The 13,834-nt window shown below is 40.3% G+C and overlaps 1 protein-coding gene across 18 annotated transcripts in view; it reads right to left on the reverse strand.

The window, feature by feature from the left end:
• The window catches only part of myo18ab (myosin XVIIIAb), an 84,435-nt gene that overhangs the window by 51,087 nt on the left and 19,514 nt on the right, over nt 1-13,834 (reverse strand). For 4 of the 18 annotated variants that reach the window (XM_047820280.1, XM_047820281.1, XM_047820278.1 and 1 more), the window contains exons 1-4: nt 5,883-6,245; nt 2,997-3,207; nt 2,438-2,476; nt 398-1,615 (exon numbers count right to left, since the gene is read on the reverse strand). The exons of 3 other annotated variants lie outside the window; for them this stretch is intronic. In XM_047820280.1, the coding sequence (XP_047676236.1) occupies nt 398-1,615; nt 2,438-2,476; nt 2,997-3,035 (1,296 nt within the window). In that variant the 5' untranslated portion in view covers nt 3,036-3,207; nt 5,883-6,245. Of the gene's footprint in view, nt 1-397; nt 1,616-2,437; nt 2,477-2,996; nt 3,208-5,882; nt 6,246-13,834 lie in introns of those variants that run through there. 11 more of the 18 variants (XM_047820282.1, XM_047820283.1, XM_047820279.1 and 8 more) reach the window with 9 other exon arrangements.

Raw genomic sequence — 13,834 nt, forward strand, 5'->3', positions numbered from 1 at the left:
ACTGCTAATAAGAACCTGAATCTGAACAGAATTTTACCACAAATTCTGACAACTGCTTTATAATAAGCAGCTCTTTTAATCGACTAAAGAGACCACAGATTTGCCTTCTTGTTTCAGATCACTGATGGTGATAATGATCCATACAAATCTTACAAACACTCAACCAGATAGTGTGTTAACAAGGATTTCAGATGGCCACACAGACAACCAGTAAACAATTTGTTCTTGCTGTACAAAAAAAGTGATGTTAGAACCACTACGAATCACAAATCCCATTTTAATGCAAAGAGGTTAAATCTTCAAAACGTTTTACAAACATGCTTGTTTAGTTTCCTGAATTCTCACACACGGTCCGGCGATGTTAAAGTTCTTCATGCAGCAGAAATGCAAGCAGTACCTTTGTAGCTGGTTTTTTGGAAGATGGGATGAATCCAGACGAGGTGGCTAATGGTTCAGGACCTGAGTTAATGGTGGGTTTGACAGGAGCAAGAACTGAAGGTACTTTGGATGTTACAGGTGCTGGCTTAGGCACAACAGGAGCCAATTTAGGATTTGGAATGGATGATAGTGGTGCAGAAACTGTAGTGGTTTTAAGGAATTCACTAGTTTTTGGAATAAAACCAGCCAGAGGAACCATGGGGGAAGGCTTTGGCACAGGTACTCTCTTTGGAGCTGAGTTCAATGAAGGTGGTGAAGTGATTGGGGACTTAATTGGAGAGGAAGTTGCAGGAGAGGTAGGAGGAGAAGATGCCAAAGTCTTTTCCTCTGGCTTTAAATGTGTATTCTGACTGGCTTCTGGATTCTGCACACTCTGACTGGCCTCTGGTATCTGCTCACTCTTCCCTGTTGCTGCTGAGCTTTCTTTGTTCTCAGTGTTCTCCTCCTTCTTGCGCTCAATTTTTTCTGCAGACACCTCCTTAAAGGGACGAGGTCGCAGATCTCTGGTCCTGCCTCGGCTCATAAGGCTGGCTAATCCTGTGGAAATGTCCTCTTTGTCCTCCTTCTTTATGGTGTCATGTTTAAAAGAGAACATGGGCGTCTTCATGACCTTAGGCACAGATGATGGCATAGATTTGGGTGGCTCAGAGACAGACTGGGGTATCACAGGCATTGTTGAGGGTTTGGGTGGCTCAAGGGCAGATTTTGGAGGCTCAGCATTAGTCTGACAAAGAATTTTGGTCATAGAAGCAGCAGCAGTGTTCTCATCTGCAGGTTCTACCCTCCTCACAAATCTCTTCACCACCTTCTTGTGAGTTACACTATCTGGATTCTCTGTGAGCTCTGGCTGGTTGGCATTCACTGTTGTTCTTGTATTGCTAGCTAAAGGACTATTGGTCTTGCTGTCTCCATTCGAGACAGGCCCATGATCCTGTAAATCTGGACGGGGCTCAGGGCTTTTGAAGCGCTCGTGGATTTTGGATGGTTCTGGTTTCTTGATGACAGAAAACCTGTTCCTCGTAGGTGAAGGACTCTTGAAACGTTCCCGGGGATGGGACAGGGCATTTCCAGGAGGATCTCGAACTGGCTGAGGGCTCTTAGTACGCAGCAGGACTTTAGCAGGCTCCAGGCTCGGTACTGACTGGGAGCGACTACTGAGACTGCCATTACTATCTGACTACTCAGACAGATGGCATTGGGTGGGGAACAGGGATGTTAAAGGACACATATTAATGATATGTTCAGGAGAAAGGATTCCCTACTTTACTACTTCTGAAAATATATTTTAGCCTTAGACCTTGAAAAGTGCATAATTCTAAATATCTCACATAGATACACATATCATTTGCTGTGTTACCCCTAGAGCCAAGGACACAAGCAATAACAATCAACAAAGTAGATCAAAAGAAAGCAGGACAGTGACTGATAATGGCACAGCGCTCTATACTGAACCACTCAGAATACTGAGACATACAGAGTAGAACGGCATGCAGATCTACTGTAAGACTAGGGCTTCCATTTTCATACGGTCACTGTTTGAATAATTTGTCTTACTCTTACACAGCTATCCAGTAGACCACAATAGCTAGACTAATTTCTAATAAACCATGACTGAAACATATCTTCAGAACAACATTTACTAGTTGCAATTACAAGCTATATACAGTATAACATGGTTTATCAGGAACTTGGATTCTTTGTCCAATGTGCAGCTCATTCATTTACTACATGACACTGCACATCGATAATGTAGGTTAAAGCCTACAGGTTAATAGATTTAACCACAAGAAAAATAAACAGCCTGCAGGATTATGAAAGACTCAGTAAATCATCTCCTTGTTCTGCTTATACAAAACTACAGGTAGAACATTACTTCTGGATATAAAAAGCAGCTCATTTCAGAATGTACAAGAATGCTTCCTGTAGAAGCACCAGTACAACCAGTAAAATTTGCTTCCTGTAAGTAAGTACTAGTAGTGATGTTTTGAACAGCACTTACACTCACACTCTTGGGTGCTGCCTTGGTCTCTTCTTTAACCTGAAGAGGTTTATGGGAGAAAGTAAGTATGACGTGCACTTTAATCTAATTAAAACGTGTCTGAACCAGGTCATGCTGCAGATCACACACACACACACACACACACACACACACACACACACACACACACACACACACACACACACACACACCACCTGCTAAAATCATGTGTGTAAAGTGGTATGACTATTTTTCAAAATATATCATTATATTTAAACCAGCAGCATCATTTTACTGAAGTGGTTCGACAAGCGGCAGCTTTTATGAACTGAAATACTTTGGCAGAGTCCTAGAATATGATCTGTGTTACAGTGCACTGGTTATTTTCACACAGCGAACCATGTTCCCTAAAGTACACACATCAAACACCAACTGAACCATGCATTTGTTTATACTCAGTGACTATTATGAGAAGTAGCACCCTCTTGGTGTTTTATTGTAGCCATGATTCATGCAGACAAACCAGATTTTGAACCACACAGTGCAGTTAATGGAGAATTGAGAATGAAACACCACTTTCCTTTTGCTCCCAGAAAGAAAAGCGTGATGAGAATGCCATGGTGGTGACACTGCGTTCATGGGCTGGGACGGGTAAGGAGGAGCAGAGGATGAACGGCAGGGAGAGCTGATATGTGACAGCCAAGAGATAAGAATCTGAGCACGGCAGATTCTGGACCGAGCTTCAAGTAAGAACGTCTGCACAGCACTGGAGGTAAGATGTGATATTCAACCTGTGGTGTAAAGTGAGGTTTAGAATGTGACAGAGGTCAAAGAGAAACATGACACTAGGTAAGGAATAACATACGACAGGGTGTGCTGATCAACAGGGTGGTGTAATGCTGTTACCACGTCAAAATTATTATTTTCCTAAATTATGAAAGTGTTTTATTCCTCTTACACCACAGCAATCTGCAAACATTTTGCAAACAGAGTAACATAACATCTTCAAACAACAACATGAATATAAATCTGGTATTGTCCAAGGAAATACACTCGGAGCTGCTGTTCCTAACGGCCACAGTGCTTCGGAAAGTTTGCCGGCACCACTTATGCGTATCTGGTTACGTGTGTTCAAGTTTCATTGCTAAATGATTGTTTGTAAAAAGGTGTATGAATTTTTTTTTTCTTTTGTCTCATTAACCTCTAGGGAGGAAAAAGTATCAACTTGTACCATAATGATGATAAGAGTAAAGAGAAAGGAAAGAACTGCTTGTGACCTAAAGTGTACCTAATCGCATGAATGCTAACAGACCTACTTCTCTTGTATATATTTATTTTACTGATAAAAGCAGTAGAATAAATTCTGAAGCATATTGAACTAAATTCTCAGCTCAGATTCAGACAAATGCTTGTTTCACCTGACCTGAATTCAACTGACTATGCATTTCACTTGACGAAGAGAAAACTGTAAAAACTGTCCATTTTCAAATATTTATGGACCTGACTGGAACAGGAACTCATGGTCGTTCCATAACATTAGATCCAGGCATAAACCCTTAACACGTGGCATGTTATTCACTAATGAATGAAATATAGTAATCATTTGCAAATTACTGTGGTATAAGCATAACAACACATCCCAAACTAAGCTGTTACATGAATATAATACACTTTTGGGGTAGTAACAGACAACCAGTTCACCTCATACCGGTGTTTACTATTTTCATATAATAGCACCAACCGCTAGTTTACTAGCATTATTAAGAAAAGGAGACACATTCTTTGACTACATTGTGTAGAATCTGTAATGCTGAGAATGCTGTAAGGTTTAAAACCTTGGGCAAAATGTGAGGCTGTGGCTCCAATTTTTTCTTTTAACATGACTGACGCTGTGATGTGTTAAGCTGCGGTTTCCTACTAAACAACTGTACAAGTTAAACATGATCCAGTCTTCTAGAATATATCGCAGTTGCGTGAAAGCTTGCAACGTAGAAACACATCGGATAACACACATTTCTGTAAATGTGCAAGATTTACATCATGTAAATGGTGCAAGATCTAAACAATAACACATCTAGAACAGCTGCTACGATGCCCACAGCACAACTGTTTGACGGTTAAAATCAGATTAATTATGTGTCTCAAGGCTCACAGGTTTCGCCCAAACAAAACACGCACATATATTCCTGCTGAATAGTGTTGTTGGTGTGCTTACCTACGTAAAGTAAGAGAACAAGCTTGTTTGGGGAGCTGCGTATCCAGTACTACTATATATACTTGTGTACCATCTTCCAAAAAAGTAAACAATAAAAGTATTAAATGATCAAATCCTGAACCTTTACATAAAACTGAAGAAACACTGTCTAACAGATCTCGCTAAAACCAAATAGAGATAAGGAGAAAACAAACTATTCGGAATGCAGCAGTGGTGTATAATAGACATTTTGACGCTATAACGTCTGTATATAAAGTCTAATATAAAGTCTGACTTTCACTTATTATAAGGCCCATTATTACACTTTTCTTCCTTTTTAACAGGAATTTTGCCACTGCAACATCCAATGAGTGTTCTTACTTTTTTATGCTGTAAATGTTTTGGTAATTTTCAGGAATTAACACAGAATTAATACCCAAAGACATCAAGACATCACTTTTAAATCACTAAAATCCCAAATACAGCTAATGTAAGGCAGTGATTTAAAAAAAAAAAAAAAAAAAAAAGTATGGCTAAAGTTTTAAAGGGGAAAAAACTCAACTGGAAACAACTAGAGCAATAAGAAAAGCCCATTGCCACAATTGTGTTACCTGCACACACTCCTAGACCTTAGACATCTGCTATACATTTAGAAAGCAGACGAATCTCCCACACTGCAACACAGGCCCTTTCTTTACTAAAACTCCACCTTGTTATTTAACACAAAGCACAGAATGTGATCATGGAACTTACTAATAAGCAGATTGGTTTTTCCATCACAGGAAACAGGAAATCTCTGGGAGATTTTGTGGTTTCAAGTCAAGTTTCCTAAGCTCACAAAACGTGAGTAGGTCTTTAATGGAGATCATAGACAATAAGATAATCGCAGACTGAACTTTATGCTTTTCACCCTATAGACTGGATGCGTGTTAAATTCAAATAAAACAGAACACAATCTCTGGAGCATTACTTATAATTAAGTATAATAAAACCAGTATGTAAAAACCAGTAAAGAATCCAGACCAAACCATGCCGTGCCTAAACATGGCATAAACTAAAGCCACCTCATTGACACTTTAGGGCTTGATTAAATTGCTGCAGTATCCCAAGTTAGATACTGTGCTGGCCTGCCGTTCTCAAGCCTAAAAATAGTGCATTGGAGCTCGACAGGCCTCGGCCTGAGCCTTCACATTGAGCCAGCAGTCTCACCAAACAGTTTTGCTTGTGTCTCGAGCTCAAAAAAAAGTTTGTCGGTTTTGACAGTTTACTCACTGCGTTACCTCGGCTCATCTGTGCTGGTTCCTCAGTGACAGTTGGACTCTCCTACCTTCTGTATATGTTAGAACAGTCCAGAATACAAGCTCGAAGGAGCCGGCACAGAGAGTGAAGCGAGATCCCAGGTTGACTGAACTTCTCTATTCCTGACACTGCACGGCGAGACGAAGAGGAGGGACAGCTGTCGTGGTGTGAGGGGGTCACGATAGGCTTAATATAGATCCCAACCACCATCACTGTTCTAAACTCGCCTCTCTTACTCCCCACCCCCAAGAATGCAAAATGCAGAATGATGACGCTCTGCTCTTCTCTGCTCAGTCTCTGCTCCACTACACTTTCTTAGCAACAGCTGCTGCTTCTTCTCACCTGCTCATCGATACAAACTACTTCTGATCTTTGAGAAAAATCCACTGTGAGTTTGTTTGGCCAGGCAAATTTAATTTATTTTTTGCCCTCTCTGCTTGCAGGTTGGACTGTGTCAGAGTGCAGCAAACCGAAGACAGAGGAAAACACAAATGCAAATGTGCTGTGAGGTGGAGGCAGAGGAAGTGATGCAAAGGCCTGGCACTTCCTATGAGCCGTTTCAAAAGTGCAAAGCACAGTGAGAGGAAAACGAAACCGCTCACATGCAATTCATCACTCTCACTAAGAGGAAGGACAAAGACAAAAATGGGATTTCTGTTATATTTTGAATAATTAACAACAGACAACATGTTAGGAATGGCAACAAAATATTCACACAAATACCTTGAATGCCTGGCCCACTGTTGTCACACTACTAAAATCTTGACTTCGATACCTACAGCATGTACAATTTTGCAATTCATTCAAACAATTACATTTAATATAATGAAATCATACTTCATAACTGATATGGATGCTGTACTACACACTATACGTACACTCTACCATCTAGTGTATGCATTTTAGAAAGGCTAATATCCCCTCAGTTGGAGCACAGACATTTCTTTTTTAAACTGAGTATACACTGTTTCAGATGATGCCAAATGACGTCAAATTAGCAGAATATGCAATATCTGATGCACCTATAGCACTATAGCACATAACCTATAGTCCTGAAGTCCTCAGACTTGCACAGCAGCTGCAATTCATAATTTTTCCAATAGATGGCACACCTGTGCAGACACACTAGCAGTTCAGTAATCAGTCACACGAGGGCGCTCTCAGCCTTATTAAAACTGTGACCTAGCCTGCCGATGTGTTTCTCACAGAGGATCAATTTCTCAAAGAGCTGTTTGTTTGCCTTTAGGTCCTGTTCAAACAGTGATGATTAGTGTGACTCAACACCACGTGGCTGAGTGTGTGAAACCACTGACCAATGTATATGGCCAAATAGTACAGTGCTTAAAGCTGTGTAGGGAGCATCAGTAAACAGCCAGCTGACAGAAGGAGACATTATTTTGGGGAGTAATGTGAACTGTGAGCCCATCAGCCAGGGATAATGAGAAGAGTATGCATCCTGGAGCAGCCTGGAGCAACCAATAAAGCCTCTGAGGCAGCCTACCCACACCTCTGCCCACACCTCTCACCTCACCATGCCTCATTTCCCCAACAGCCTCAAATCATAAAATCTCAAACAACCAGCACCTAGTAACCAGGCCTCAGGTATTCCACTCACTTCCCACTAAAGATCAGATCTGCAGATCTTTACAGATATGAACTGATTGGCATCATGGGCCTGTTGCTTGCAGGACTAAAAAAGAAAAAAATAGAAAAAAGGCTATACAGCATAATTATAGTTGTGGCATCTGTCCAAGGAAGCAGTCTCTGGCAGTACCTGAAACAGTGTGGCTACTTGTGCTAACCTTATATTAACAGAGTACATCAATCACACCCAAGCGTACCTGAAGCTCAGACTTGCTTGCTCATCATTTTGTTATGCAAGTGAGCAAGAACAGGCAAAAGCATACTGCACAATCATCAGCTGCTTTACTAAATGGAAAGGAAAAACAGGAACACACACTCACACAGACGCACCCAAACACACGGATGCACACACACAGACACACACATACACAGACACACACAGACACACCCAAACACATGGATGCACACACGGACAGAGACACACACAGACACACAGATACCCTTTGCACAAAGGGAGTGGACAAATTAGTAGTTCAGTTGTCTGAAATGAGCAAATTTCCTGTCTGGAAAATAAGTAGGTTTAATAAACATTTTTTATTCGGTATGTATATTAACTGCTTCAAGGTGGTGTGACGAAAGAGAGAATCTTTTAGAATCAGGAACACACAGATACACAAAAAAAATTATGATGACAAAACAGAGAAAAAAGCATGTGTGATGTGAAGATTGCAAAATTTCATGGCCAACCAACAATGTGCTTTAAAATTTTTGTTAGCATAATGAAGTCCAGTACACTGGACTTCGACTTTCCTGGTAGTTAGCTTATAAATGTATAATTTGTCCAACCAATCGGTCATTCTTGTGATTCTGTGTTTGCCCAAATCCTTCAATTGTGCACAAAACAGAGCACACTGGGCGAGATTTAAGGAGTCATGGGAACTAAACCCGCTGTGCCCTGGTTAAGCCCACACTAACCACAGTGCTACTGTTCAGATCGTCCACCACACCCATACAAAACTGCAACCCGGTCTCCTGAAATAGAGATAAAGGCCACAGATAATCATCGCCCTCCCAGACACAACCCCTATAGGGGCAGCAGACGTCCTCACGGGCACATGACTCCAACAATGAGACAAACATGACAAAAGGGCACAGAGGCAGCTGTGCAAAGGTCAGCAGTGTGACATCATGTTTTAGCACCAGAGGACCCAGAAAACCGGTCCAGTTCACTGCATGCTCTAAGGCTTAGAAGTGACACGGCCTTAATTTAAGGCATTGACGTAGAGAATTAACACTGCAATAATACCCAGTGATTTTAATTAATTAAATTATATCACCAGACCTGAGTACATTAATTCCAGTAATCCTTTCATTTAAATGAGCAGTCTTTTACTCCATGATAAAACAAGCATTGAACCAATATATATGTGAATCTGAAATTATTTGTGTTTCTAACTGTCTGATATTAACATACACACCCTGGAAGCCTTTACACCCTTTAATCTCACATGCTTTGAGCTGAACACACATGGACACACTCACTTTCTGTCCTGGTAAATGCAAAATGCTTGGAGATAAATTTCTGTGCCTTTTTTTTTTTTTTTTTTGATAAATCACTTCTGCATAAACCTATTGCAGAGAAAATGTCAGCACAAAAGAAATGAGATCACACTGTGTGAACTGATGTGTGTAGCCAGTGGACATCCAACTGAGCAATAAGACATAGGACAAACGCTCTCTCTCCATCTATCTCACATACACACACACACACACAAAGGGTGTGCCTTTCTCATATCTAGTAGTGCCAAGCAGAAGTAACCAGCTCTGTACTCTACAGGAAAAAAAAGGTAGGTCCAGACTAATCACAGGCCAAACTTGAGAAAAGGTCAAGTCACTAACATACAAAAACAGTTCATAAGACAGTAGTTTCTCAGAAACCCAACATTCATGCATTAAAGCCAATGTTAAGAAGCCAGTAGGCTGTGATGTGTTGATATAATATATAATAACATTGCTACCATTTGTTCCATTATATATTAGAATATACAATAACATTATTACACTAAAGTGTTTGTGGAGAATGACTAAAGGTTATAAGCTTAAATGTAATCAACACCTTTGTCAGCTGAGAAACTACACAACATTTGACTTGCATATAAACCTCAATAATCATTTGCCTGGCAGCTTCTGAGTCATTCTTAGTGTGTTTGGTGCTCAAGGGACCAGCGCATACACAAAACATATACCTGAGCTTCTCATCGTGGATGAATAAACTGCACATTTCCACAAACTCAGTATGACACGCCTGGAGCAAATCAGTATTGAAGTTGTACACTAAGTGTGATTCACAAAGAAACATGTCTGATGTGTGAGCATGTTGGGGCTGTGAAACTGCATATCGCGCGAGCATTACACAATCGTCAGTCACAGCTGAAAGGGCCTGGTCATGCTTGAGGGGTCAGAGGGGCAGGAGCAGGGTCCGATCAGGATCAATGTTACAGAAAGTACACCCTACACACACACCCTCTCTTAATACTTTATAAACAGATTATTAAAGAAGGTCCAAAAGGAGATTTGCCTTGAATGTTTAGAAACCAATACAACGTGCTGGCAAAACAGCAGTGTGTCTTTCAACAGAGACACGTTCATTATTTTGTTTTTGTACAGAAATAATCAATTATTTAAGTAAAAAAATTCATTTTCATAAATAATTAATTATATAACCTTTTAAAAGGCAGCATGTCAAAATTTCCAGCGATCTTGATCAGATGTTACATAGGCGTGTGCTCCAGATTTGAAGACTGTAGACAGAAAGTGCACAAAAGTCATGGCACTGCAGCGGTCTTCTCCGAATATATGCGGAATTTAGAAACATGCAGAATAGGTTATGATCTGTGTTCAAATGTGTCTTAAAGACTACAACTACTGTTACAGCCATGTCATAAAAACAGTATGTAGTGTTTGTATGGTGCACCTCCTCCTGCTGTGACTGAAACCCAAAACAATAATCCTCTGCTGGAGCACTGAAACAAAACACAATTTAGCAACCATTTTCTATTTCAAGACCACCAAAGAATGCAATCCTAACACCGGCAGCTTTCATGACGCTGCTCCAATATACCACAAAATGATTCCAGAGTTATCTGAAGTCTAATCATATTGTGTAAACCTACGGCAGTTTAACTCCAGCCTGCTCAGGCACAGGAACCCAACATTACAATAGGAGCTCAGTTAGGAAACAGGAAATTTCTGTCTGTGCTCATCAATGCAAATTATGCTTTGAATTTATACAACTTAGAAGGTTTCAGATTCAGGTACAAAAAGAATTTCACTGTGTCTGAACACACAATGAGCCAATCAGACTTATTTAGCATGGTCAGGATGAGCTGCACTAGTGAAATGCTATTCAAATGTCCATATTCATGTATATAAAGGAAAAAAAATCCACATTTTCCTGCAAATTCAACCTGCAATAAGAGATTTATATATACACATTACATCATCAGGTCTGAACATGGGAATTTGTAAGAGCTCAGTTTAGACTCATAGCAAAGCCCAGAACAAAACACCCTTTTTAATGAAGTTGTAATGACAAAGAATAATCCAGCACAATCGTTTATACATATCATTACTGAACGAACAAATTCCCCCACAGCAGCTTCTATTGTTGTCACTTGCAGAGCAGCATTAGGCTTCTGCACCAGATGAACAATCAGCATGTGAAACGATCTGACTGGCCTCTGAGCTGGACCTGTTTCAGTGAGGCAGTTCTTTGTGGTCAGAGTAAGTGCAGACACACACAACATCCTAGACAAAACTCTTACACATAGCTCAGGTTCTACAGTAAGACTAAACACAGCCCTACATTAGAAGTCAATCTTTAACACACACAGACCCTTGACAGATAATACCTGCTTAAACTAAGCACTGGCACAGATCGTAACGTATGAGGGGAAGATGACTGCTGTGCAGTTCGTTCGTTCTGTGTTTGGTTCTAGAGAGCCAAAAGCACACTTTAAGGAGATATTAACCTGTCTGGTATAAATTATTTGACATCTTGGTTTTACTGTAAGCCGACTTCGGTGTGAGGGAAGTGCATGTAAAGTCTTTCCATTACTGTCTGGCCTAACACACAAGTAATAAATTATTTGAGAGACATGTAAACCTGCAGGCTAAGCACTTCCTCCTTGTATTTTTACTTGTAGTGCTCATTTGGAGGCTAAACAAAAGCTTTTAAAAGAGCTTCCAATCAGTTCCATTATTTGCTGGAAAAAGACAAGACAAAACATAATAAGATTCAGACGTATCCCACAATGGACCTCATAATGCAATCAGATAAAACCAAAACATTACACAGGTTTACATTTACAGTTTGTAAAGTACCTTGGTCCTTTAGGGCATGTGTATACACAATATTGGAGCATTAACATGACACACAGATAAACCACAGCGCCAGCTATTTGGGTTATATCTTTCCTCTGGCAAAGACATCAGCTGCTTAAGTTTATAGCACCTCATTAACTCACTCGAATGAAATACGCTTGAATAGAGATCTTCCTCTGCATTTACAGACATGCCCTACTCTAATCCTGCAGTGTGATAAAGGTGCTTCTCACTCAGCAGGAGAGTTTAGTCGCTGATTCATTTATAGACCATGTGCCATTCATTGCCTCTCTAATGGCAATGTGCATAAGTAACGCTTTGTTTAGTACAACCATTCACTCATCCACAAACATGCTGGATTGTTCTCCATCGCCCTGCAGCAAGCCGGCTAGCCTGAATCAGCAAGGTTTTAAACAGAGGATGACATAAACTAAGCGCTGGGGCCCTCTCAGCCCCACTGTAGTGTAAAGGGTGCTCTGTCCTTCACAGGCATTCTGTCAGCAATGAATTGATTGCCTCAAGGTAGAAGCGGGGCAAACACATATTGGTTAGTAAACAGCAATGAGCTCTGGAGTTCTCAATAAATAAAGAAGAATCCTAACATCTGCTGCTGGCAAACAAACACTGAGGTATTTATTTGCCTTTGGTCCAGAGAAGTGGCGTGCAGAACACGCCATCCGAAACTCCTGACCAGGGCCATCACCAGGTTAAAATGTTAGTGAGAGTCATATTGCAAAGATCATCATTTAAACATCACTACTGAACATGTTTACTCTGCAAATCACTCATCTCTTTACTCTCTTCTACAAGGTTCACTTCATTTTGAAAAAAGAAAAAAAATAAATCCTCAAACCGTCTTCATCGTTAGCATAGCTTGATTCCTGGCTCCTCTCCATGCTTCAGGGTTTTCGTACCCAATCCCATGAATCCCTCCAAGACTGACAGGCATCTCTTAGTGTGTCTCTTAATTGTCTCTTAGTGTGTGTTCTAAATAAAAGCACTGCTTCAATCAACTCAGGAAAGAGCAAGATATTTCATTAAATCAATGCAGGTGATAATCTGTGCAAATTTTGTATACGTGATTTGTCACCAAAACATTATTTGTTGACACACAAAAGAAAGCCCAGTTACTAATCAGCAACTGTGTTGTGAATCCAGCACTGAACATGAGACAACATAATAGGAAGCTGAATTTGTAACCACTTCCAGCCTTGATCCTGACATTGATAACATCACATTTGCCAGTGATTCCCTCAAACAAAGCATACTGTCCCCTGTGTTAGAACTCTGAACGATTATGAATGTTTCAGAACGTTTTGGGTTCTCCAAATGTGACACTAAACCGTGTTTATAGGAAAAGCTCTTTCCTGTGTCTGAGGAGTTAATGACAAGTGTTTTGATTTGCGGTAGAGTGCCTGACTCACCAGAATGAGTTAGAACAGAGCCGCTCACAGCACGCCACCTCACTCAGGCATGCATAATCACACAGTAGCCACGGCTGGACTCAATGTCAGTCAGGACATATTCAAACACTGGCTACAAAATAAACGAAACAAAACCCTGTGCAGGCAGATCTGAATAAAGCCGTGGTGAGAAAGTGAGGTTCTGGGTTAGTGATCATAACCCAGAGACCCAGCTCACCCAGGAAATTCTCTCTTTCAACTGTAGAAGAACGGTTTTTATGCCAAAGCCATATCAGCTTTAAACACTGCAAAAAAAAGAAAAGAAAGAAAGAAAACTTGAACATTATGTGCAATATTTTACCTGCAGATGTGACTTTCTTTTTCCTTAATTTTAGATCCTGTTGTTATATAATTTGATTTATTTTATTTTATTTATTATTTTTATTTTATCAGATTATGGAGATATTAATTGGATAGATTATTTATTAGACTCTGCACTGTAAGTACTTCAATTTCATTGTATTTGGGCAATGATACAGACATTCAATGTTTCAA

The sequence above is a fragment of the Tachysurus fulvidraco genome, chromosome 11 (assembly GCF_022655615.1).
Source record: "Tachysurus fulvidraco isolate hzauxx_2018 chromosome 11, HZAU_PFXX_2.0, whole genome shotgun sequence".
NCBI classification, from domain to species: Eukaryota; Metazoa; Chordata; class Actinopteri; order Siluriformes; family Bagridae; genus Tachysurus; species Tachysurus fulvidraco.